The following is a 27,978-nucleotide window of genomic DNA, read 5'->3' on the forward strand; positions in this document are numbered from 1 at the left end:
CCCGAACCCGAATACCCGAAAATACCTCTAGTCCACTGTAGAGGTCTTCACCGGTCCACCCGAACCCGAATACCCGAAAATACCTCTAGTCCACTGTAGAGGTCTTCACGGGTCCACCCGAACCCGAATACCCGAAAATACCTCTAGTCCACTGTAGAGGTCTTCACCGGTCCACCCGAACCCGAATACCCGAAAATACCTCTAGTCCACTGTAGAGGTCTTCACGGGTCCACCCGAACCCGAATACCCGAAAATACCTCTAGTCCACTGTAGAGGTCTTCACCGGGTCCACCCGAACCCGAATACCCGAAAATACCTCTAGTCCACTGTAGAGGTCTTCACGGGTCCACCCGAACCCGAATACCCGAAAATACCTCTAGTCCACTGTAGAGGTCTTCACGGGTCCACCCGAACCCGAATACCCGAAAATACCTCTAGTCCACTGTAGAGGTCTTCACCGGGTCCACCCGAACCCGAATACCCGAAAATACCTCTAGTCCACTGTAGAGGTCTTCACGGGTCCACCCGAACCCGAATACCCGAAAATACCTCTAGTCCACTGTAGAGGTCTTCACCGGTCCACCGAACCCGAATACCCGAAAATACCTCTAGTCCACTGTAGAGGTCTTCACCGGTCCACCCGAACCCGAATACCCGAAAATACCTCTAGTCCACTGTAGAGGTCTTCACCGGTCCACCCGAACCCGAATACCCGAAAATACCTCTAGTCCACTGTAGAGGTCTTCACCGGTCCACCCGAACCCGAATACCCGAAAATACCTCTAGTCCACTGTAGAGGTCTTCACCGGTCCACCCGAACCCGAATACCCGAAAATACCTCTAGTCCACTGTAGAGGTCTTCACCGGTCCACCCGAACCCGAATACCCGAAAATACCTCTAGTCCACTGTAGAGGTCTTCACCGGTCCACCCGAACCCGAATACCCGAAAATACCTCTAGTCCACTGTAGAGGTCTTCACCGGTCCACCCGAACCCGAATACCCGAAAATACCTCTAGTCCACTGTAGAGGTCTTCACCGGTCCACCCGAACCCGAATACCCGAAAATACCTCTAGTCCACTGTAGAGGTCTTCACCGGTCCACCCGAACCCGAATACCCGAAAATACCTCTAGTCCACTGTAGAGGTCTTCACCGGTCCACCCGAACCCGAATACCCGAAAATACCTCTAGTCCACTGTAGAGGTCTTCACGGGTCCACCCGAACCCGAATACCCGAGAAGACCTCTAGTCCACTGCCCCTGGAGAGACATGTAATGCCTGCTTGTTTGATGTGAGATGCCAGACACATTTCCATAAGGGAAGACAATAAACTAAGCAACTCCAAATACATGTATGGTATAGCAACGATAGTTGATTTAGTAATTGACTAAAAGCACACGCAGATCTGGGAACCAGGCTTGGGCTAAATTAGCATGAGTTAGTCAGACTGCATCACACTCCATTTCAGGTTTGTTGTTTAATGATTTCCAGGGTAGGTCTGGGTAGTCCGTGCACCCTGAAGGGATTTACCAGCTAGCAGTTAGTGACTGTAGTGTACTGAGTGCACTGCATGGTGTCATCCCAAATGGCACCCAGTTCCCTTTATATAGTGCACTCCTTTTGATCAGGGCCCATGAGCTCTGCTCAAAAGTGGTGCTGTATAAAGGGAATGGGGTGCAATTTGGGACACAGCCCATGTCTTCAGCCATGTCTAAGTTTAAACGGACCTGATAGTGCCAGAACTCTGCTTCTCGCTAAGTCTAATCCCTAGCTCTCTGCTCTGTTCAACTTTCCCTTGGCTCACACTTCTAATAAGAACTAATAATACCCAATAGGAATATAATGAGTCTCAATGAGAGATCCCATCGGACCAAACCATTTAGCACTAATACAAAGGTGTGCTTGTGAGAATATGGAGAATATGAAATATGAAGTGTGTGTGTATGCGTGTGTGTGTATGAGTGTGTGTGTATGCATGTGTGTATTGTGTGTGTGTGTGTATATGCACGTAAGCCTGCTTGCCAGAATGTATGTGTCTGTGTGTGTGATTAACAAAGAAAAGTGTGTACACAGTCCAATGGACTTCTGAGCTGTGGTCGCCCTACACTGTGGTTAGAACAAAACCAATAAAAACACACGTACCATGTTGTTGGTGGTAGTATGGTAGTGTGGTAGTATGGTAGTGTGGTAGTAGGGTAGGACGGTAGTGTGGTAGTGTGTAGTATGGTTGTATGGTTGTGTGGTAGTAGGGTAGTGTGGTAGTAGGGTAGAATGGTAGTGTGGTAGTGTGGTAGTATGGTAGTATGGTAGTGTGGTAGAAGGCTAGTATGGTAGTATGGTAGTAGGGTAGTGTGGTAGTAGGGTAGTGTGGTAGTACGGTAGTGTGGTAGTGTGGTAGTAGGGTAGTGTGGTAGTAAGATTGTGTGGTAGTATGATAGTGTGGTTTTGTGGTAGTATGGTAGTATGGTAGTGTGGTAGTAGGGTAGTGTAGTAGTGTGGTAGTAGGGTAGTATGGTAGTGTGGTAGTATGGTAGTGTGGTAGTGTGGTAGTATGGTAGTATGGTAGTGTGGTAGTAGGGTAGTGTGGTATTAAGGTAGTAGGGTAGTATGGTAGTGTGGTAGTGTGGTAGTAGGGTAGTGTGGTAGTATGGTAGTATGGTAGTAGGGTAGTATGGTAGTAGGGTAGTATGGTAGTGTGGTAGTAGGGTTCGGGGGGTAGTAGGGTAGTGTGGTAGTAGGGTAGTGTGGTAGTGTGGTAGTAGGGTAGTATGGTAGTATGGTAGTGTGGTAGTAGGGTTCGGGGGGTAGTAGGGTAGTGTGGTAGTGTGGTAGTAGGGTAGTGTGGTAGTAGGGTAGTATGGTAGTGTGGTAGTATGGTAGTATGGTAGTGTGGTAGTAGGGTAGTGTAGTAGTGTGGTAGTAGGGTAATATGGTAGTGTGGTAGTAAGGTAGTGTGGTAGTATGGTAGTAGGGTAGTATGGTAGTATGGTAGTATGGTAGTAGGGTAGTGGGGTAGTGTGGTAGTAGGGTATAGTGGTAGTAGGATAGTATGGTAGTGTGGTAGTGTGGTAGTAGGGTAGTATGGTAGTAGGGTAGTGTGGTAGTATGGTAGTATGGTAGTATGGTAGTGTGGTAGTGTGGTAAAAGGGTAGAAGGGTAGTATGGTAGTGTGGTAGTATGGTAGTATGGTAGTATGGTAATGTGGTGGTATGGTAGTATGTTAGTATGGTAGTATGACTGTAAGTCGCTCTGGATAAGAGCGTCTGCTAAATGACTAAAATGTAAATGTATGGTTGTGTGGTAGAAGGGTAGTATGGTAGTGTGGTAGTATGGTAGTATGGTAGTATGGTAATGTGGTAGTATGTTAGTATGGTAGTATGGTAGTATGGTTGTGTGGTAGAAGGGTAGTATGGTAGTGTGGTAGTAGGGTAGGATGGTAGTGTGGTAATGTGGTAGTATGGTAGTGTGGTAGTAGGGTAGTATGGTAGTATGGTAGTGTGGTAGAAGGGTAGTATGGTAGTATGGTAGTATGTTAGTATGGTAGTGTGGTAGAAGGGTTGTATGGTAGTGTGGTAGTAGGGTAGGACGGTAGTGTGGTAGTGTGTAGTATGGTTGTATGGTTGTGTGGTAGTAGGGTAGTGTGGTAGTAGGGTAGAACGGTAGTGTGGTAGTGTGGTAGTGTGGTAGTATGGTAGTATGGTAGTATGGTAGTGTGGTAGAAGGCTAGTATGGTAGTATGGTAGTAGGGTAGTGTGGTAGTAGGGTAGTGTGGTAGTACGGTAGTGTGGTAGTGTGGTAGTAGGGTAGTGTGGTAGTAAGATTGTGTGGTAGTATGATAGTGTGGTTTTGTGGTAGTACGGTAGTATGGTAGTGTGGTAGTAGGGTAGTGTAGTAGTGTGGTAGTAGGGTAGTATGGTAGTGTGGTAGTATGGTAGTATGGTAGTATGGTAGTATGGTAGTATGGTAATGTGGTAGTATGGTAGCATGTTAGTATGTTAGTATGTTAGTATGGTAGTATGGTAGGAGGGTTGTGTGGTAGGAGGGTAGTATGGTAGTGTGGTAGTATGGTAGTATGGTAGTATGGTAATGTGGTAGTATGTTAGTATGGTAGTATGGTAGTATGGTTGTGTGGTAGAAGGGTAGTATGGTAGTGTGGTAGTAGGGTAGGATGGTAGTGTGGTAGTGTGGTAGTATGGTAGTGTGGTAGTAGGGTAGTATGGTAGTAGGGTAGTGTGGTAGTATGGTAGTATGTTAGTATGGTAGTATGGTAGTGTGGTAGAAGGGTAGTATGGTAGTGTGGTAGTAGGGTAGGACGGTAGTGTGGTAGTGTGTTGTTGTGGGTGTGGAGTTGTGGTAGTAGGGTAGAATGGTAGTGTGGTAGTGTGGTAGTGTGGTAGAAGGCCAGTATGGTAGTAGGGTAGTGTGGTAGTATGGTAGTATGGTAGTGTGGTAGTGTGGTAGAAGGGTAGTATGGTAGTGTGGTAGTATGGTAGTATGGTAGTATGGTAATGTGGTAGTATGTTAGTATGGTAGTAGGGTAGGACGGTAGTGTGGTAGTGTGTAGTATGGTTGTATGGTTGTGTGGTAGTAGGGTAGTGTGGTAGTAGGGTAGAATGGTAGTGTGGTAGTGTGGTAGTGTGGTAGTATGGTAGTATGGTAGTGTGGTAGAAGGCTAGTATGGTAGTAGGGTAGTGTGGTAGTAGGGTAGTGTGGTAGTACGGTAGTGTGGTAGTGTGGTAGTGTGGTAGTAAGATTGTGTGGTAGTATGATAGTGTGGTAATATGGTAGTATGGTAGTAGGGTAGTAGGGTAGTAGGGTAGTGTGGTAGTAGGGTAGTAGGGTAGTAGGGTAGTGTGGTAGTGTGGTAGTAGGGTAGTATGGTAGTATGGTAGTATGGTAGTGTGGTAGTGTGGTAGTGTGGTAGTAGGGTAGTATGGTAGTATGGTAGTGTGGTAGTGTGGTAGTAGGGTAGTAGGGTAGTAGGGTAGTGTGGTAGTAGGGTAGTATGCCCGGGCCCCATACTGTGGTCAACCCATAGAGGGGGTTCTCTGTATATGGGTGACCCTATGGGGCTAACATGTGGCTGTGGTGCTCTGAAGCTAAGCTGGGGCTCAGCTGGGGCGAGGACCCCTCTTTCAGGGGGAGGATGACATTAACGGGCTGCCCTGGTGGTGACAGACTTAAATTATTAAAGAGAGCTGGCCCGGCGGCACAGACTGACAGAGAGAGAGAGACAGTGACCCCCTCTCATATCATTACCAAGCCCTGCAATGCCAAGAGCTGAGCAAAAAAAAGAGTCCCCTCATCCAGCTGGTCCTGGGGCTGAGTTCACAAATCTGTTCTACCAACACACTGAAGCCTCAGGACCAGAACATCCAATCAATCAGAATAAACCAAATTACAATACAGACAAAACAAAACAACATTACTTATTGGGAAACACAAGCACAAAGCAAAATGCAGTGCTATCTGGCCCTAAATCGACAGTACACCGTGGCAAACTATTTGACCTTGGTTACTGATCAAAACCTTAGAAAAACCTTGACAAAGTACAGGCTCAGTGAGCACAGCCTTGCCATTGAGAAGGGTAGACACAGGAAAACCTGGCTCCCTGTAGAGGAAAGGCTGTGCAACCACTGCACCACAGCAGAACCCGAGACAGAGCAGCATTTCTTGACAATTAGAGAGTGTCATTTCCCCAATTTTGAAACCCTTATTCAAGGTTTCAAAGACCTCTCTGATGAGGATAGGCTACCCGTCCTGTTGGGGGAGGACGCAGAGAGCTGTGGGTTGGCAGCGCACTACATTGCTGCCTGCCATAAGATGAGGGACGTTGTCTGACAGACCAACCAACCTGCACATGTCCTCTATATTGTTATTGTTCAATGGTTATTTTGACCCTTGGTTATTGTTGTTACTGTTGTCCCATTGACAATATTGATTATTATTACTTTAATTATGTTCATATTGTAAATATCCAAAGTAAGCTTTGGCAATATGTACATTGTTACGTCATGCCAATAAAGCACATTTAATTGAATTGAATTGAGAGACAGAGAGACAGAGAGAGAGAGAGAGAGAGAGAGAGAGAGAGACAGACAGACCTACAGACAGACAGACCTACAGACAGACAGACCTACAGGCAGACAGACCTACAGGCAGGCAGACAGACAGACAGACAGACAGACAGACAGACAGACAGACCTACAGACCTACAGGCTCTGTGGGAAAGGCAGAGGCCTGAGAGCACAGGAGAGTAGTGGGGGCCACACCAACACACACTGACTCTCACACACACACTGTATGTGTACACACAGACACATGCTGTACATCATACTGTAATACAAGCTCACACACATACTGTAATGTAGACACAAAATAACACACAAAAACCCTTTATACTGACAAACACACACAAACACACACACACAAACACTCGCATGTTATGTTCTTCTATCCTTGTGGGGACCTAAAATTAATTTCCATTCAAAATCCTATTTTCCCTAACCCCTAACCCTAACCTTAACCCTAACCTTAACCCGTAACCCTAAACCTAACTCCTCTCCCTAAACCTAACCACTAACCCTTACCCTAACCCTAATTCTAACCCTAATTGTAACCCTAACCCTAACCCTAAACCTAACACCTGAGCCTAAAATAGCATTTTTCCTTGTGGGGACAGGCAAAATCTCCCCACTTGCCTGAATTTCCCTTGTTTTACTATCCTTGTGAGGACTTCTGGTACCCACAAGGATAGTTAAACAAACACACACACACATATTAAGTGGATGCCAACAGCGATGCGCCCAGGGCCAGAAGGGCCCCTCTATTCCCACCCTTCTTCCCCCTCCTCTCCCTCCTCCTCTTCCATCCTGCCGTCTCACACACACGGGGAGCCAGCCTGACGGAGCCAAGAGCCAAGAGGAGGGGAGAAGAGGAAGAGGAAGAGGAGGATAAGTTGAGAGGATAAGGATGAGAAGAAGAGAGCAGAGGAAGGGAGGAGAGGAGAGGGGAGGGGAGCCTCATTTTACTGTACTGTGAGGGGGCAGTAGAGGATTAAGATCACAAATGCTAAAGGAGATCAAATTGTGAGAGAGAGTTATAAAGAGAGGGAGGGAGGGAGAGAGAGAGAGAGAGAGAGAGAGAGAGAGAGAGAGAGAGAGAGAGAGAGAGAGAGAGAGAGAGAGAGAGAGAGAGAGAGAGAGAGAGAGAGAGAGAGAAAAGAGAGAGAGAGCGAGAGAGAGAGAGAGAGAGAGAAAAGAGAGAGAGACTGTACACATAGACAAACTGTAAAGAACAAGGACAGTTTTTCCACACTGCTGAACAGGCCCATCCAGTGTGGCCCAGAGATCACTATCTCATATACCGCACTGTAAAGTCGGAAAGTATTCAGACCCCTTGACTTTTTCCACATTTTGTTACATTACAGCCTTATTCTTAAATGGATTAAAAACATAATAATAATCCCTCATCAATCTACACCCAATACCCCATAATGACAAAGCAAAAACTGGTTTTTAGATTTATTTTGCAAATTTATAAAAATAAAAAAAACGGTATCACATTTACATAAGTATTCAGACCCTTTACTCAGTACTTTGTTGAAGCACCTTTGGCAGCGATTACAGCCTCAAGTCTTCTTGGGTATGACGCTACAAGTTTGGCACACCTGTATTTGGGGAGTTTCTCCCATTCTTCTCTGCAGATCCTCTCAAGTTATGTCAGGTTGGTTGGGGAGCGTCGCTGAACATCTACTTCCAGGTCTCTCCAGAGATGTTTGATCTGGTTCAAGTCCGGGCTCTGGCTGGGCCACTCAAGGACATTCAGAGACTTGCCCTGAAGCCAATCCTGCGTTGTCTTGGCTGTGTGCTTAGGGTCATTGTCCTGTTGGAAGGTGAATCTTCGCACCAGTCTGAGGTCCTGAACGCTCTGGAGCAGGTTTTCATCAAGAATCTGTCTGTACTTTGCTCCGTTCATCTTCTCCTTGATCCTGACTAGTTTCCCAGTCCCTGCCGCTGAAAAACATCCCCACAGCATGATGCTGCCACCACCATGCTTCACTGTAGGGATGGTGCCAGGTTTCCTCCAGATGTGACGTTTGGCATTCAGGCCAAAGAGTTCAATCTTGGTTTCATCAGACCAGAGAATCTTGTTTCTCATGGTCTGAGAGTATTTAGGTGCCTTTTGGCAAACTCCAAGCGGGCTGTCATGTCCACAGGTGGACTCCAATCAAGTTGTAGAAACATCTCAAGGAAGATCAATGGAAACACCTGAGCTCAATTTCGAGTCTCATAGCAAAGGGTCTGAATAGTTACGTAAATAAGGTATTTCTGTTTTTCGCATTGTCATTATGGGGTACTGTGTGTAAATACAAATGTATTTAATCCATTTTAGAATAAGGTTGTAACGTAACAAAATGTGTAAAAAGTTAAGGGGTCTGAATACTTTCCAAATGCACTGTATACCACACCATGAGCTGAGCTCCCTAGATACAGTACAGTGTTAACCATGAGCTGAGCTCCCTAGATACAGTACAGTGTTAACCATGAGCTGAGCTCCCTAGATACAGTACAGTGTTAACCATGAGCTGAGCTCCCTAGATACAGTACAGTGTTAACCATGAGCTGAGATCCCTAGATACAGTACAGTGTTAACCATGAGCTGAGCTCCCTAGATACAGTACAGTGTTAACCATGAGCTGAGATCCCTAGATACAGTACAGTATTAACCAGGGAGGGAGAGAGAGTTGGGAGGGATGGAGGAGGGAGGGTAGAGAGAGAGGGAGGGAGAGAGAGAGAGAGAGCGAGAAAGAGAGAGAGCGGGAGAGAGAGAAGAAGAGAGGCAGAGAGAGAGAGAGCAGGCCCACCTAATAATAATAATGACAGGCAGACAACATCCAGGCAGACAACATCCATCACTCTGCTAAATACTAAACCTCCAAGAGAGATCAATGGGCAGATAGCACTGTGTGTGTATGTCAGTCTGAGACCAAAGAAACAAACCCCACACAGAAAAACTCTCACACACACACACACACACACACACGCACACACACACACGCAACGCACACACACAGTATCGCAGAATGCAAGGGGTCAGTTTGCGTGTGACATGTCAAAATGTAGTGGCTCAGAAGCAGGAAGTAACGACTGCTGAACAAACACAGGGGATAGACAAAGAAAGAGACAGAGAGAGAGGGATGGAGGGATGGATGGAGGGAGGAGAGGGGGAGAGAAGAGAAAGGAGATACTTTGAGTAGCTTGTTCACACGAGGCCACCCAGCACTCTGTCTGCACTGTCTCACCGTATAAGTCTGCACCTACACACACACACACACACACACACACACACACACACACACACACACACACACACACACACACACACACACACACACACACACACACACGCACATACATACACCCCCCCACACACAGTCAGATCACTTACAGAGCACATTAGGGGACATAGCCAGTGCTAGAAAACAAAGAGCCTATCCCCACATCAACTGTCTTATTGCTGACAGAGCAATACCCTCAGGAGTAATGATATGATGGTAGCTGCTGCTGCTATGAGGAAGGAAGACAAATAACCCTATGATATGAAAGTCTGTCTGGATGGGAATAACATCAGTGAGGGTGTTTCTTTAGGGAGTGACGTGGAGGCTGCGTCCCAAGTATTGGGGTCCAGAGTGTGACCAAAACACGATCTCATTGTAATCACTAAGAGAATAATCACTGTACTACACATTTTCATGAAGCTATGTTGATTTACAGTCCTGAGTGGCATAGTGTATGTGTGTACCAGGGTCGTAGCTACCTACAGTAGGAGGACACCGAGGTCCGGACCTCAGTAACAAAATGTTTTGGGGAACTCAGTCGGGGTCTCAATTTACTGTTGAGAGTTACAATAGTAGAATACACAAGGTGACATTTTGAAACTTGGTTGTGCATCAGCAGTTTTCCTCTTGTTATATGTCACTCACTGACAGTCACTCAATTAGCCCATGTCAGTTAAAGGTAGACTCAGCTATATGACGTTGATGCAGAAAGTAAACAGCATAGTGGGTCAATTTCTGCAACAACTGAGAGTGTTGAAGCTTGAGGCTCACCTTGGCTACCACGCTGTGAACAGTGTGAAGGGAATCCGTGCAAATGTGCAGATACTGTGTGTGTCTTGCATGTCGCTCATCTCAATATCTGCAGTGCTGCTCATGGCAATGTCATTTCTCTGAGTCTACCTTTTTTAGATTGGTAAATGAGTCTAGTTAGTCTAGCCAGTTATCTAATCATGGCCGAATTACCGACCGGGCACGTGCCCAGGGGCCCTGACCTCCAGGTGACCCACATTGATTTTGTTAGTCACTCTCACTCAGATATCATATTAACATGGCATAAGTCATGGCAAAATGTGTAGAATTGCAGGAAATGAACTTTTAAAACTGCCAAACAATTATCCCCACCACAATTATCCCCACCACATGGCAAATTGTGTAAAATTGCAGGAAATGTGCTGTAAAACTGCAACAAAAAAAGGTTCTGTAAAGCAAACTTATTTGTTTACCTTTTGTAAAGGTTTATATAGACGAATATATTGATAAAAGTCAACTTGTCTGAGAAAGATTTACAAAGTAATCAAAATGTCACACCAGGGTAAGCCTACACGAAACACAGCCCTTATTTTTAAGTGTTTCTAAAATCCACTATGGGAATGGTGGAAAAACGATTGGAACCATTTCCCTGTTTGACCGCTAGGTTTTATGGGTATTATGACTCATACTGTGGTACTCTATGCTAACTAGCGTTAGTGCAATGACTGGAGTCTATGGTATCTACTAGCATGCTAGCAGTTACCATAGACTTCCAATCATTGCACTAACACTTGTTAGCAATTGCGCTAACGCTAGTTAGCAACTTCCTTCAAAAAATCCTGAAGTATCCCTTTAATAAAATATAATTTCTGCTAACAGATCCCTCTGTAGGTATTAAATGATATATTTTTGTTAATGTGTAGCGGCTAATTGTATAGCTAATAGGATATGTTTTTGTGACTGAGGTGAATGAAGCTACAGCAAACAATGTGATAATGGCTGGGGTAATTTTTGCTTGTTTTTGCTGTTCTCCAAATATCATTTAAAAGTTTTTACCAAGCCCTCCCACATCACTAAAACCCTGACTGGCTACCGCCCTGGTGTGTATATGTGATCTGTGTGTGCGTCGGCGGCATCGGAGGATACACCCCTGAACAGTGAAAGCCGTCTACACCCCTCCTATCCTTTTGTGAGGCGTAGTCTTCTTCACGGCACTGCCAGACAGTCTGTGTAATGGCTGGTTTGTACAGTGTGAGAAGAAATGTAAACACGCCACTTTTCATTAAGGCCCTATTCCCTCTCTCCTCTCCTCTGGGGTGCGTGAAAGGAAAGTGATGTCTTTATCCCACGTGGTTTTTAATCCCTCCTACGCACCATATCATTAGTGATTGGGGGTTTGTCTTTTGGCAGAGAGAGAGAGACCGCAGAAAGAGAGAGACCGCAGAAAGAGAGAAACAGCAGAAAGAGAGAGACAGCAGAAAGAGAGAGACAGTAGAAAGAGAGAGAAAGAGAAGGGAAAGGGAGGAAGAGAGAGCGAGAGAGAAGGAAGGAGATAGAGAAAGAGGGAGAGAGAGAGAATTACGAGGGGACTTTTTCAAACGAAGAAAGGAGAGTTGACAGGGCTTACCTAAGCATCGGTGAGAAAAAACAAAGGGATGAGATGAAAGTATGACGAATGAGAGGCTGCAACAACAACGTCAAGATGTGATGTGGTATACCCCCCACCCCCTCAGCCTCTCCTCTACCTTCCATCTCTCCCTTATTCTCCTTAGCTCATCCCTCCTTCCCTCTCTCTCTCTCTCTCTCTGTGGCTGGGTCTGACTTTCCCAGAGCAGGGCGGTTGTCTGGTGGAATGTGGCTCTGCTGACTTTCACACGAGGTCAGGAGAGCCAGCCTCCAGGGAAGGAGCGAGAGAGGGAGAGGGAGAGGGAGAGGGAGAGGGAGAGAGAGAGAGAGAGAGAGAGAGAGAGAGAGAGAGAGAGAGAGAGAGAGAGAGAGAGAGAGAGAGAGAGAGAGAGAGAGAGAGAGAGAGAGAGAGAGATGAAAACAGAAGGAGGGAGAGATAAATATACAGAACAGTACATACTGTAACACCAAAGGAGGAAGACAGAAAGATAGTGGATTGTAAAACATGCAGGTATCTGCAGGTTCCATGAAATTGTATTTTAATGGCTATTGGAATGCAATTTAATACAAATGTTGAGTTCTGCGAGTGCCACACACCTGCTAATATTCCTCTCCAGAAATGAGCCCATTTTGGTAAAAAAAAGTTTGTTTTAGGGCTGGCTCTTTCACCAAAGGCTATAGCCTAGCTCATATTATCAGGCAGGTGTGCTATTTTAGCAATAAGTATAATCCTGTAGCCTAACGGCTGTAGTAGCATAGTGGCTAGGCTATAGATGGCTGAAGCATGGGGTCGCCCACATTAATTGGTTTAGGCTACCCCAATGGGCTAATCATTAGCTAGATCACAAACTCTGTATTCAGAATTTTGCCTACGATACTAACACCAGCTTAGTATAATGATACTCAATACCATAACGATACCACTGTGAAGAAATGCCTCAAAAGTAAAATATACAGCACTGTTACTGTATAAAACACGTGGTCAACTCTCCATCTGGAGAGCTAGGCCACTGGGTGTGCAGGCATTTCACCCAGCACTGCTTAAACACACCCGAGTCAGCTTAACAAGGTTCTGTTGTAGCCTGTTGAGCATTTGATTTGTAGAATCTGGTCTGTTAGAGTAGGGCTGGAACAAAAGTCTACACACCCAGTAGCTCGCCTGGAGGTGTTATGCTATAACATTAGAACATGAGCCTACAACCAAATAGTCGAATAAAATAATTCCCTCATTCTGTGAATCAGGTATCAAATGGCTATACTTCGAAGCAAGGTAGCTAAGCGGGAGGGCTCTAGACTAGTCTTTTTCCAGTGCCAAGTAAGACATGAAAGAAGTTAGCTATTTCCTCTAATATGTTCAGGAAATGCATTGTGGAGTTTTTGATGTGCTACATGTCAAAATAGGATCCAGAATAATCTATTTGGCTCTTTAGATTCATTTGCCTGCATGTTTTTGTGTGCATATTTTCCTAGGCCATGTCTATTTGATACATACTTCACCACCTGAGGAAGTGGGAACTCAAAACACATTAGCTACATTGTTAACTCTAAATATGATATATATTACTAGATAGCCATGCAATTGATCTGACAGTACAGGCCTATAAAGGCTACTTGATGTATTCACCGCTCCATTCCTCTGGCCCATCATCTCAATTACTAGTGCTGCGCAATTAACCAAAATGTAATTGACTGACATAGGTTCAATTATTTGAATTCCATTTCAGTTAGTTTATTTTCTGTTAGCTCAATGCGCACATTGCACTGCAGTTTCTCTAGAGATAAATCAGATCATGCCCGAACTGTGCGATGTAGTAGGGAGTTGTAGTTTCCAACAGGCCAATGTTCTACATAGTTTAGTGCAGAAAACGTGATAATTAACCACAATGACCATAATCCATTGCGCGACTACTTGTCCGGTCTGTGTTTTTTTTTTACGCCTGCTACATAAAGACAGAAGCATTTGTGATCAAGAGGGAGCAGTTGCTTCGCGGGGTATCTATACCTGAAAATACATGATCTAAGTGATTGATAGTTGGTATTCAGCAGTCATAAAAGTATGCCTTATTTAATTTGAAGACCTACTAAAATAGTGATTTTGTCAGACAGCTCTATAGAGATGAGATGATGACTTGGAATGAAATAATAAAGTCATCAAATAAAACAAATGTAATATACACAACAACTGAAATATTTTATTAAAGTCAAGTAATGTGAATAACTGATAGTTAATAAGTGATAAGCAGTCATGGGCAGTCACTACCATCATGAAACTTGTATTAATTGTTTTATTCTGTGTTGTTACAGCATTCAACCAGCATAGAGCATTTAATGTTGAAAAAAATTATTGAAACCGAAATCGAAAATGTTGATTATTTTGTTATATTCGAACCGAAACCGAACCGACCTCAAACTGCATTTAAAAAAAAATTCAAAACTTAATTTAAGACATTGTAAGACTTATTAATGCCTTTAAATCAGATACATTAATTTAAGACACCCTGACATGGGATACCCATGCTGTCACCCATGAGAAAGGAAGGAAAGAGTGACTCGGACAGATTATATAAAAGACAGGAGGTCTGGATGTCCCTCTGAAACTAAATGAGTGAGAAACAAGTGAGAAATACAGGGTTTTTTCAGCTTTCAGTGGGAAATTTCCCCTATTCTTTTCCTGGGGCTTTAGAAATGACACCAGATGCCTGTCCCTGTTTAAAAAGGGCCATGTTCTCAGCGGGGTCCTGATCTGTCAGAGACACACAGGGACGAGAGAGTACCCAGGGGGACAAAGGAATGGACTGACTGGGTTGAGGGCCCGCTGGAGGGGATGTCCAGAGCAGTCCAGAGCAGAAAAGATCTCTCTCTCTCTCTCTCTCTCTCTCTCTCTCTCTCTCTCTCTCTCTCTCTCTCTCACTCAGTGCTTTCTGCTCTCTATGTATGAATCTCCTCTCCAGCCTGTCTCTCCTATGCCTATGGTCAGGGCCTTAGCCTACCTACCTGTGAACAACTGGAAGTCTAGACTCTGTAGTATGTGACCTACCTCTCTTCTCTCTCACGTCACCTGACCTGTAATGGAATCTACAAACTATGAGGAGGATAGCACAGTCAATCTGGAAACAAGGAGAGGACAGCACAGTCAATCTAGAAACTATGAGGAGGATAGCACAGTCAATCTAGAAACAAGGAGAGGACAGCACAGTCAATCTGGAAACAAGGAGAAGACAGCACAGTCAATCTAGAAACTATGAGGAGGATAGCACAGTCAATCTGGAAACAAGGAGAGGACAGCACAGTCAATGCAGTTGCCTTCCAGAGGAAGAGAGGATGGGAGAGGAATGTAGAAAGTGAGGGAACGAAGGAGGTAGAGAGGGAGGGCTGGGGCTCCAGTGCTGCAGGTCCATTGGTGCAGGTGGAGATGGAGAGCGAGCCAAAAGGAGGGATAAGGAGCGATACTTCACTTAGCAGCCTGATAATACCCCTCCAGCCCTCCAGTCTCAGCTGCACCTTACTGGGGCTTGGCTCACAGAGCTCCATGCTAGCTAGCTACCAATCACTGGGGCTGTTAGGGCTGAGAGAGAGAGAGAGAGAGACAGAGGGGAAGGGGGAAGAGGGGATAAAAGAGAGCGAGAGGAGGTAGAGTGAGTAGGGTAGAGATGGAGAGAAAGGTTTGGCGGGGTAGAGAGAGAGAGAGAGCGTAAGGAAGAGAGAGGGAGGTAGAGAGAGAGAGAGAGAGACTAAGAGGTAGAGAGAGGAGAGGGATAGAGAGAGAGAGAGGGGGGGAAGAGAGATGAGAAGGAGAGGGGGAGAGAGAAAAGGAATGAGAGCAGGCCACGTTTAAACAGGAGCTGAGGGTTGTGAAAGGAGGAGAAACAGGCGGTGAAAACGACAGACCAAAAAAACGACAGACGACTCCTCCACACACACTGGTCCTCTTGGCTTGACCCTGGTGGAACCCCTTGTAAACTATGGAGTTAATCAAAAGTGTGTTAGGTTGACTGACTGGCTGTCAGGTGGGGGGCCCTGTTCTAAGGGTCCCTGCTCCACAGAACCACAAAGCCAGCAGTGTGAGGGGGGACAGGGGGACCAGCCCCCTCTCCCAAACCCCCAACTCATTCGCTTGCTCGCTCACTCTCACTCAGAACACACACACACGCACACACCACACACACAAACACCTCACACCGCCACCTCGTCTGTCTGCTGGAAGCAATAAGGATGGAATCAGTTCTGATCTCAAACTAAGCACCTGCCTACGTCTCGGGATAATGACACATATATTGCCCTGCCAGGGTCCCCAGCTGATGACACGTACGTGACCTGGGCCCACAGTTGTCAGCGACCTCAGGCAAGAGGAAGTATTGATATACAGTAACAAGACACTGGAATTTCATCATAAACTTTGATACACATCTAACCACAGATATACAAAGAGCACAACACACTGACAAACTGACACATCACACACACTGACACATCACACACACACACACTGACACATCACACACACACACAGTGACACATCACACACGCTGACACAGTGACACATCACACACACTGACACAGTGACACATCACAAACACAAGTACTACACCGGCTCCGACGCTCGTAGGATGTGGCAGGGCTTGCAAACTATTACAGACTACAAAGTGAAGCACAGCTACGAGCTGCCCAGTGACACAAGCCTACCAGACGAGCTAAATTACTTCTATGCTCGCTTCGAGACAAGCAACACTGAAGCATGCATGAGAGCATCAGCTGTTCCGGATGACTATGTGATCACGCTCTCCGTAGCCGATGTGAGTAAGACGTTTAAACAGGTCAACATTCACAAGGCCGCAGGGCCAGACGGATTACCAGGACGTGTACCAACTGGCAAGTGTCTTCACTGACATTTTCAACCTGTCCCTGATTGAGTCTGTAATACCAACATGTTTCAAGCAGACCACCATAGTCCCTGTGCCCAAGAACACTAAGGTAACCTGCCTAAATGACTACCGACCCGTAGCACTCACGTCTGTAGCCATGAAGTGCTTTGAAAGGCTGGTCATGGCTCACATCAACACCATTATCCCAGAAACCCTAGACCGACTACAATTTGCATACCGCCCCAACAGATCCACAGATGATGCAATCTCTATTGCACTCCACACTGCCCTTTCCCACCTGGACAAAAGGAACACCTACGTGAGAATGTTATTCATTGACTACAGCTCAGCTTTCAACACCATAGTGCCCTCAAAGCTCATCACTAAGCTAAGGACCCTGGGACTAAACACCTTCCTCTGCAACTGGATCCTGTACTTCCTGACGGGCCGCCCCCAGCTGGTAAGGGTAGGTAACAACACATCTGCCACGCTGATCCTCAACACGGGGGCCCCTCAGGGGTGCGTGCACAGTCCCCTAATGTACTCCCTGTTCACCCATGACTGCATAGCCAGGCACGACACCATCATTAAGTTTGCAGACGACACAACAGTGGTAGCCTGATCACCGACAACGATGAGACAGCCTATAGGGAGGAGGTCAGAGACCTGGCCGTGTGGTGCCAGGATAACAACCTCTCCCTCAATGTGATCAAGACAAAGGAGATGATTGTGGACTACAGGAAAAAGAGGACCCAGCACTCCCCCATTCTCATCGACGGGGCTGTAGTGGAGCAGGTTGAGAGCTTCAAGTTCCTTGGTGTCCACATCACCAACAAACTATCATGGTCCAAACACACCAACACAGTCGTGAAGAGGGCACGACAAAGCCTATTCCCCCTCAGGAGACTGAAAAGATTTGGCATGGGTCCTCAGATCCTCAGAAAATTCTACAGCTGCACCATCGAGAGCATCCTGACTGGTTGCATTACTTCCTGGTATGGCAACTGCTCGGCCTCCGACCGCAAGGCACTACAGAGGGTAATGGGTACGGCCCAGTACATCACTTGGGCCAAGCTTCCTGACATCCAGGACCTCTATACCAGGCGGTGTCAGAGGAAGGCCCTAAAAATTGTCAAAGACTCAAGCCACCCTAGTCGTAGACTGTTCTCTCTGCTACCGCACGGCAAGCGGTACCGGAGCGCCAAGTCTCGGTCCAAAAGGCTTCTTAACAGCTTCTACCCCCAAGCCATATGACTCCGGAACAGCTAATCAAATGGCTACCCGGACTATTTGCATAAATTGTAGAAATGGGTGGGGTTTAGCCATAATTATGACTTTGTGGATGTGGAAGCTAGTGACGACTGGAAAGAGACACGCGTACACACAAACACACATAGACACACACACACACACACACACACCGTCCACACAAACACACATAGACACAGACACACAGTGTGGTAGACAGAAAGAGAGAGAGAGACACACACACACACAGACATAGACACACACACACACACGTACACACAAACACACATAGACACAGACACACAGTGTGGTAGACAGAAAGAGAGAGAGAGACACACACACACACTCCTGTACCTCTGTGATGATGAAGAAGTCCTCTCCGGGATCTCCCTGCACCACAATCTTCTCCCCGTCCTCAAACTGGACCGGCTCCAGGGAATCAGCTACGGTCAGACGCTCCCACTTGTCCAGAGACTCTGCAGGGGGACAAGAGGGTCAGCAACAGAGACAAATAATCTAATATTGGGCCATACAAACAGATACACACACACACACACATTCCTATGTTGAGAGACAGGCCCTCCTGCATCATGTAGTTAGTGTGTAGTCAGTCAATGGGTTGAGGTTTTATCACACAAATATCTGACTATTAGATGATCTCTTTAATACAGTTTGTGGGAGGGGCCTGTGTGTCCAGTATGATTGGTGCTGAGTGTTAGAATGTAGGTGACTACACTTCAGTATGGGAATATCCAATTGGCTTATTGACAGAGGGGAAATAGGAAGCCACTGACAGTGCTGATTTCTACTGGTCCCTATGCAGCAGTGTTAGGGAATAAGTGTGTGTGTGTGTGTGTGCGTACGTCCCCCCGCTGTGCTGGCCACAGTAGATAATGGCTCCTGTTTAAACACTCATATTTCATTGGGGCAGTTCCCCTCCTTCCCACCTCATACTAATCCACTCACTCAGCAAGAGACATTACCTCCCTCCTCCCTCCCTCCTCCTCCTCCTCTCCTCCCTCATCTCCCCCCTCCCTCCCTCCTCCTCCCTCCCTCCTCTCCCCCCTCCCTCCCTCCTCCTCACTCCCTCCTCTCCCCCCTCCCTCCTCTCCTCCTCCCCCCTCCTCTCCCCCTCCCTCCCTCCTACTCCCCTCCCTCCCTCCCCCCCTCCTCCTCTCCCCCTTTTCCAATTAAAGAGACACGACTAACAGCTCCCATTCATACTGTACTGACCACATCAGGGTCTGTATACTGTGGAGCAGTACAGTAGCATTTCAGTAGTAGGCTACACAGGGCTCTGAAGGAGTGATTCAACAGAGTGGATATTTCTAGAAGGTGAGGGTATTTGCAGATCTTGGCTATAAAAAGGTATTATACTTGGAAGAGTGCTGAATACATGAACGCAACATTCAGCCATATATAGTATAGTGAACCATCAATGACAACCACATTTACTAAATTTAACTCCAACCCCAATATTATTATCCAATTCATAGGTTTACCTGTCAGGTTAAGGGTTAGGTGAGTTGTGTGTGTGTGTGTGTGTGTGTGTGTATGTGTGTGTGTGCGTGTGTGTACGTGTCTCTGTGTGTTTGTCAGCCAGGTCGCTCTAGATCCACTGCGAAATTAGATGTCCGTCCAGGTAAGCAGGACATCAGGAGATGACTTAAAAACCGTCCACTAGGCGCAACAGTGAGCGATATTACCATCAAGAAGGCGTGGGTTTCTGCAAGGGCATTGTGGATGGGGATGGTGGATGGGCGTAAGCAGTGAGCTCCGGCTCTATCCCTATCTCAAACCTTAACACTCAACTTAACCATTCGGAATTAAAGCCTAAACTTAACCTTCGAAATTTGACGTCTATGGACAAATGTCTGATTCTGCAGTGGGGCTGTGAGAGCTTGTTGTGTGTGTGTGTGTGCATGTATGTGTGTGTCCTGTCTCAGTGACTCTTTCTCTCAATTCAATTCAATTCAATTTCAATTTAAGGGCTTTATTGGCATGGGAAATAAAGTGAAATAAATAATAAATATTAACAGTAAACATTACACTCAGAAGTTCCAAAAGAATAAAGACATTTCAAATGTCATATTATGGCTATATACAGGGTTCTCTCTCTCTCTCTCTCTCTCTCTCTCTCTCTCTCTCTCTCTCTCTCTCTCTCTCTCTCTCTCTCTCTACTCTCTCTCTCTCTCACTCTCTCTCACTCTCTCTTACTAAATAAACTAAAGTTAAAAAACAACAATAATCAAGAAGTAACACCATAAAATTGCCGTCCAGTAGCAGAGAGAACAGTCTATGACTCTATGACAATTTTTGGGGCCTTCCTCTGACACGCCTAGTATTATAGGTCCTGGATGTCAGGAAGCTTGGCCCCAGTGATTTACTGGGCCGTACGCACTACCTTCTGTAGCGCCTTACGGTCAGATGCCGAGCAGTTGCCATACCAGGCGGTGATACAACCGGTCAAGATGCTCTCGATGGTGCAGCTGTATAACTTTTTGAGGATCTGGGGACCCATGCCAAATCTTTTCAGTCTCCTGAGGGGGAAACGGTGTTGTCGTGCCCTCTTCACAACTGTCTTGTGGCAACAGGTCACAAATCTTGCTGCTGTGATTGCACACTGTGGTATTTCACCCAATAGATATGGGAGTTTATCAAAATTGGATTTGTTTTCGAATTCTTTGTGCGTCTGTGTAATCTGAGGGAAATATGTGTCTCTAATATGCTCATACATTTGTCAGGAGGTTAGGAAGTGCAGCTCAGTTTCCACCTCATTTTGTGGGCAGTGTGCACATAGCCTACTTCTTTCTCAATAGCAAGGCTATGCTCACTGAGTCTGTTCATAGTCAAAGCTTTCCTTAATTTTGGGTCAATCACAGAGCTCAGGTATTCTGCCACTGTAAACTATCTGTTTAGGGCCAAATAGCATTCTAGTTTGCTCTGTTTTTTTGTTAATTCTTTCCAACGTGTCAAGTAATTATCTTTTTGTTTTCTCATGATTTGGTTGGGTCTAATTGTGTTGCTTTCCTGGGGCTCTGTGGGGTCTGTTTGTGTTTGTGAACAGAGCCCCAGGACCAGCTTGCTTACGGGACTATTCTCCAGGTTCATCTCTCTGTAGGTGATGGCTTTGTTATGGAAGGTTTGGGAATCGCTTACTTTTAGGTGGTTGTAGAATTTAACGACTCTTTTCTGGATTTTGATAATTTGCGGGTATCGGCCTAATTCTGCTCTGCATGCATTATTGGGTGTTTTAAGTTTTTTTTTTGTGCTCTAGGGCAACGGTGTCTAGATGTGTCTCTCTCTCTCTCTCTAGTCCACATGTCAAACTCATTCCACGGAGGGCCGAATGTCTGCGGGTTTTCGCTCCTCCCTTGTACTTGATTGATGAATTATGGTCAATAATTAGTAAAGAACTTCCCTCACCTGGTTGTCTATGTCTTAATTGAAAGGAAAAAACAAAAACCTGCAGACACTCGGAGCTCCATGGAATGACTTTGACACCCCTGCTCTAGACTGTTGCATCACCAGGCCATAGTGGGATCCTCTAGAAGATGTTGAACTAACTAACAGCTAACACAGTGGTAATGTGAGCCTCAGTCTTTGTCAGTCTCCTTGCAGTATCAACATTTCACACTCCGCAGAGCCTTCACCCCACTTAACTAACTCCCTTCACTGGGGCACACTGGTCATTGTGCGTGTGTGTGTGGGTAAGAGAGAGAGTGTGTGTGTGTGTGTGTGTGTGTCTGCCACTGGAGAGCATGTTGTTCCCCCCTTTCACCCCAAACGACATCAAGGGATTGTACCCAATTTCGTGGCTATCGCTGAATTCAAAGACAAACAAAAACACTCCCTCCTCCCTCCCTCCCTCCCTCCCTCTCTTCCTCCTCAAAGGAGGGAGGAGAAAAGAGAGGGAAGAAAATAAGTTTGAAGAGAGAGGTCGGTGTTTGAATACGGGCCTTGTTGGGGCCGTAAAAGGAGGGACATGGGGGTAATGAAAACTAGAGAAAGAGGGGGATAGAGCTGAGGAGGAGGGGTCGGTCCTGTGTGTGTTTACTCAGCCAGTTAATAACCAGTTAATAACCAGTTAATAACCCCTCACAGGAGGCATGTCCTCTACACACACACACACACGCACGCACGCACGCACGCACGCACGCGCACACACACACACACACACACACACACACACACACACACACACACACACACACACACAGCCACGCATGCACGCACACACACACACACACACACACACACACACACACACACACACACACACACACACACACACACACACACACACACATCACAGGAGGTTGGTGGCACCTTAATTGGGGAGGACGGGCTCGTGGTAATGGCTGGAGCGGAATAGGTGGAATGGTATCAAATACATCAAACACATGGTTTCCACTCATTGTTATGAGCTGTCCTCCCATCAGCAGCCTCCACTGATTCACATGTATGCACACACACACGTACGCACGCACACATACGCGTGTGAACACACACACTGCAACAAGGTCAGAAATGGGAAACGGCCCTGTGCCCATCTTAACAGGGTTGGGGGGAGGGCCAATAATAAAATAAAATAAATGAAAATAAAGGCCATGTCTTTTCATTTCATTTCTTGAATTTCATTTAACCTCTTGAATCAATAATAAGCCATAACCCTTCCTTTTGATTGCTATGCCCAAAATTAAGGACCTCACTAGTTTCACAGGCTATGTTCGAAGTCTCACACTAGCTAGCTACATACACTATACTGTATATACAAATTATATGGACACCCCTTCAAATGAGTGGATTTGGTTATTTCAGCCACATCCGTTGCTGACAGGTGTATAAAATCGAGCACACAGCCATGCAATCTCCATAGACAAACATTGGCAGTAGAATGGCCTTAAGGAAGAGCTTAGTGACTTTCAACGTGGCACCGTCATAGGATGCCAAATTTCCAACAAGTCAGGTCATCAAATTTCTGCACTGTGAAAGCTGCACTGGTCAACTGTAAGTGCTGTTATTATGAAGTGGAAATGTCTAGGAGCAACAATGGCTCAGCTGCGGCGGTAGGCCACACAAGCTCACAGAACGGGACTGCCGAAAGTGCTGAAGCGCGTACAAATTGTCTGTCCTCAGTTGCAACACTCACTACCGAGTTCCAAACTGCCTCTGGAAGCAACGTCAGCACCAGAACAGTTAGTTGGGAGCTTCCTGAAATGGGTTTCCATGGCCGAGCAGCCGCACACAAGCCTAAGATCACCATGCGCAATGCCAAGTGTCGGCTGGAGTGGTGTAAAGCTCGCTACGATTGAACTCTGGAGCAGTGGAAACGCGTTCTCTGGAGTGATGAATCACGCTTCACCATCTGGCAGTCTGATGGACAAATCTGGGTTTGGCGGATGCCAGGAGAAAGCTACCTGCCCCAATGCATAGTGCCAACTGTAAAGTTTGGTGGAGGAGGAATAATGGTCTGGGGCTGTTTTTCATGGTTTGGGCTAGGCCCCTTAGTTCCAGTGAAGGGAACGACATTCTAGACGATTCTGTGCTCCCAACTTTGTGGCAACAGTTTGGGGAAGGCCCGCTCCTGTTTCAGCATGACAATGCCCCCGTGCACAAAGTGAGGTCCATACAGAAATGGTTTGTCGTGATCGGTGTGGAAGAACTTGAATGAGCCCTGACCTCAACCCCATCGAACACCTTTGGGATGAATTGGAACGCCGACTGCGATCCAGGCCTAATCGCCCAACATCAGTGCCCAACCTCACTAATGCTCGTGGCTGAATGGAAGCAAGTCCTCGCAGCAATGTTCCAACATCTAGTGGAAAGCCTTCCCAGAAGAGTGGAGGCTGTTATAGCAGCAAATGGGGGGACCAACACCATATTAATGCCCATAATTTTGGAATTAGATGTTAGACGAGCAGGTGTCCACATACTTTTGGGCATGTAGTGTATTACAAAAGTAGGTTGAGAGAGATAGGCCACATACATACTGTAAAGAGAGAGAGAGAAGCCCTCACATCACATACACACTGTAAAGAGAGAGAGAGAGGCCCTCACATCACATACACACTGTAAATAGAGAGCGAGGGGCCCTCACATCACATACACACTGTAAAGAGAGAGAGAGAGGCCCTCACATCACATACACACTGTAAAGAGAGAGAGAGAGGCCCTCACATCACATACACACTGTAAAGAGAGAGAGAGAGGCCCTCACATCACATACACACTGTAAAGAGAGAGAGAGAGGCCCTCACATCACATACACACTGTAAAGAGAGAGAGAGAGGCCCTCACATCACATACACACTGTAAAGAGAGAGAGAGAGGCAAATCAAGTTGGACATTTCAAAGTAAAAATTACAGACTTCAGAAAACTTTTTAAACCTCAAATACACTACAAGTTTGACATTTCCTGCACCGCATTCTCCTGCAACAGGGTGATCAAATGAAGATTCTACATATGTATGACTCCACAAACTGGACTTACAGTATTATAAGGTTGTGTTCGTCTGTGTGCCTGTGTTTAAAAAAAACCTGTGTGTTTTTATATGTGTGTGCATGTATTTGTTTGTTCCTAATGTTTTGTATTTATATTGCAGACTCTGACATTGCTCGTTCTGATACTTCGTAATTTTTTATTTTTGGATTATGTGTGTATTGTTTTTTTATTGACAGGTATTATTGCACTGTTGGAGCTAGACACACAAGCATTTCGCTGCACCTGCAATAACATCTGCAAATCTGTGTACGCAACCAACAAACTTTGATTTGATTTGATTTGATATAAAAACACACAGGTACACACACATATAAAAACACGCATGCCTCTCATATCAAATGCAATCACCCAACAAACCAACAAGTACACACACACACTCACCAAGGATGGAGACCTTGCTCAGGAACTCTTCGTACATCTTCCTCTTCCTCAGTGTACTACCCTGTAGAGGAGAAAACAAACAGAGTTAGAACATGTAACAGAAGACAGGAAACAGAATACAAAAACAGGTTGACAAGGAGAGAAGGGCAGTTCCATAACTGGCTAAAATAACATTTCTAAAACGTGGGTGTGTCACTGGGACCAGTAGTGGTAACAGTACTGTGCAGTAGGTGGGAGGTGTAAAGCACTGTGGTGTGTTGTATAGCACTGTATGTATGTGTGTGTGTGTAGGGGATACAGTAGCTGTGGCCTCCCCACCCACCCACATAGTAGGGGATACAGTAGCTCTGGCCTCCCCACCCACCCACATAGTAGGGGATACAGTAGCTGTGGCCTCCCCACCCACCCACATAGTGGGGATACAGTAGCTGTGGCCTCCCCCACCCACCCACATAGTAGGGGATACAGTAGCTGTGGCCTCCCCACCCACCCACATAGTAGGGGATACAGTAGCTGTGGCCTCCCCACCCCACCCACATAGTAGGGGATACAGTAGCTCTGGCCTCCCCCACCCACCCACATAGTAGGGGATACAGTAGCTGTGGCCTCCCCACCCACCCACATAGTAGGGGATACAGTAGCTGTGGCCTCCCCACCCACCCACATAGTAGGGGATACAGTAGCTGTGGCCTCCCCACCCACCCACATAGTAGGGGATACAGTAGCTCTGGCCTCCCCCACCCACCCACATAGTAGGGGGATACAGTAGCTGTGGCCTCCCCACCCACCCACATAGTAGGGGATACAGTAGCTGTGGCCTCCCCCACCCACCCACATAGTAGGGGATACAGTAGCTGTGGCCTCCCCACCCACCCACATAGTAGGGGATACAGTAGCTGTGGCCTCCCCACCCACCCACATAGTAGGGGGATACAGTAGCTGTGGCCTCCCCCACCCACCCACATAGTAGGGGATACAGTAGCTGTGGCCTCCCCACCCACCCACATAGTAGGGGATACAGTAGCTGTGGCCTCCCCACCCACCCACATAGTAGGGGATACAGTAGCTCTGGCCTCCCCACCCACCCACATAGTAGGGGACTTTCCTCCCATTCTGACGTCACTATGATCAACAGGTGCTTTCTGACAAGTCTAGACCCACTGTGCTACGCTACGCTCCTCTTTACATCTCAGTGGGCAACGAGGGAGATGAGAGAGAGAGAGAGAGAGAGAGAGAGAGAGAGAGAGAGAGAGAGAGAGAGAGAGAGAGAGAGAGGGAGAGAGAAAGGAGTCAAAAAAAGAGAGAAAGAGTGAGGGAGGAAGACAGAGAGAAAGTCCAAAAAGAGAGAAAAATATTGATATAGAGAGAGAGAGAGAGCAGCAAGATTTGTGACCTGTTGCCACAAGAAAAGGGCAACCAGTGAAGAACAAACACCATTGTAAATACAACCCATATTTATGTTAATTAATTTTCCCTTATGTACTTTAACTATTTGCACATCGTTTCAACACTGTATATAGACATAATATGACATTTGAAAAGTCTATTTCTTTGGAACTTGTGTGAGTGTAATGTTTACTGTTTATTTTTTATTTTACTTTTGTTTATTGTCTACTTCACTTGCCAATAAAGCCCTTTGAATTGAATTGAAAGAGCAAGAGAGGGAGAAAGAGAGAGAGAGGGGGGAGAGAAAGGAGTCAAAAAAAGAGAGCGAGTGAGGGAGGAAGACAGAGAGAAAGTAAAAAAATAGAGAAAAGATTGATATAGGAGAGAGAGAGAGAGAGAGAGAGAGAGAGAGAGAGAGAGAGAGAGAGAGAGAGAGAGAGAGAGAGAGAGAGAGAGAGAGAGAGAGAGAGAGAGAGAGAGAGAGAGAGAGAGAGAGAGAGAGAGAGAGAGAGAGAGAGAGAGAGAGAGAGAGACGGCGTCATCCCAGTCTGCTCCCAGGCAGCAGCAGCATTATGTTTGCATATTTAAATTATACAGTGACTCAAGACCAAGGGTGTCTTTAGTCTGGAAGTGTCTGACTGCTGCTGCTGCCTCTAATTTAATATAATTTCACATTTTCTCTTAAAAGGGGAGAAATGTTCCCAAGCAAGTGATGCATTTACTCCCAAGAGTAAACAACTTGATTAAAGGAATTCTCTGGCTCTTGCCATCCACTCACTCTTGGATGTGCGTGTGTGTGTGTGTGTGAGAGTGTGAGAGAGAGAGAGAGAGAGAGAGAGAGAGAGAGAGAGAGAGAGAGAGAGAAAGAAGAGAGTGTGTGTGTGGGGGGGTGAGAGAGAGAGAGGAGAGATAGAGAGAGAGAGAAATAGAGTGTGTGTGTGTGTGTGTGAGAGAGAGGGAGGGAGAGAGAGAGAGAAAGAGAGAATGTGTGTGTGTGTGAGTGTTTATGTATGTGAGTGTGAGTAGTGAGTATGTGTGCATGTGTTTTTGTGTGTAAAATAGAGTCTGTTTTTAGTTCTGCCGCCTTTCACATTTTTCTGATGCCTAGACAGCCAGACAGCTTGCTTCATGACTAACATGTTTAAAGTTTTGACTGAAAACCTATTAGGAAAATCAAACCAATGTCTCAGTACTGAGAAATAGACGGTGAAAGACTGAGCGTTCTCCACTCACCGGCAGACCACACTGATGCACCAGACCATAGCATTAGAACACGAAACCCTGATGTAGGAACGTTCTACCAATGTTCTCCCAACGTTCTACCAGGGCCCAGCAGAGCAGCAGACACCCCTGGAGGGCTTAAGAGCTTAGCTTGCTTACATTTCCCTGCATGTTGGCTGATTCATGGGGTTGGGAGGGTGAGAGCTGGTCTGGAACAGGTTAATGTCATCAACTCTGGTCCCAACATGGACACATGGAATGTCTTTCTGGATGGAGCCAAGGATATGTCTTTCTGGATGGAGTGGAGCCAAGGGGATGTCTTTCTGGATGGAGCCAATGGGATGTCTTTCTGGATGGAGCCAATTGGATGTCTTTCTGGATGGAGCCAATGGGATGTCTTTCTGGATGGAGCCAAGGGGATGTCTTTCTTTTATTCTATTTTTTCCTTTAATTTTTAATTTTTTCTTCTTTCACTCTCTCTAGTTATGACTCTTTATCTTTCTCTCTCTCTCCTACCCTTCCTACTCTCTCTCTTTTTGTTCTCTCTCTCTCAGTCTCTCTCTCTCTGTCTCTCTCTCTCTCTGTCACTCTCTCTCTCTAGTAGAGGGCCTGAACACTTAGCCACTTTTCACTCTGCGTTGAGACTACAGCATTTCAT

General features: G+C 46.2%; 1 protein-coding gene across 1 annotated transcript in view; it reads right to left on the bottom strand.

The window, feature by feature from the left end:
- Positions 1 to 27,978, bottom strand: part of LOC121551860 (cAMP-dependent protein kinase type I-beta regulatory subunit-like) — a 56,696-nt gene that overhangs the window by 5,196 nt on the left and 23,522 nt on the right. The window contains exons 5-6 of the mRNA XM_045225823.1: positions 24,714 to 24,774; positions 18,182 to 18,303 (exon numbers count right to left, since the gene is read on the bottom strand). Of these exons, the coding sequence (XP_045081758.1) occupies positions 18,182 to 18,303; positions 24,714 to 24,774 (183 nt within the window). The remainder of the gene's footprint in view (positions 1 to 18,181; positions 18,304 to 24,713; positions 24,775 to 27,978) is intronic.

Source organism: Coregonus clupeaformis, chromosome 16, assembly GCF_020615455.1.
Source record: "Coregonus clupeaformis isolate EN_2021a chromosome 16, ASM2061545v1, whole genome shotgun sequence".
In the NCBI taxonomy this organism is placed as follows: domain Eukaryota; kingdom Metazoa; phylum Chordata; class Actinopteri; order Salmoniformes; family Salmonidae; genus Coregonus; species Coregonus clupeaformis.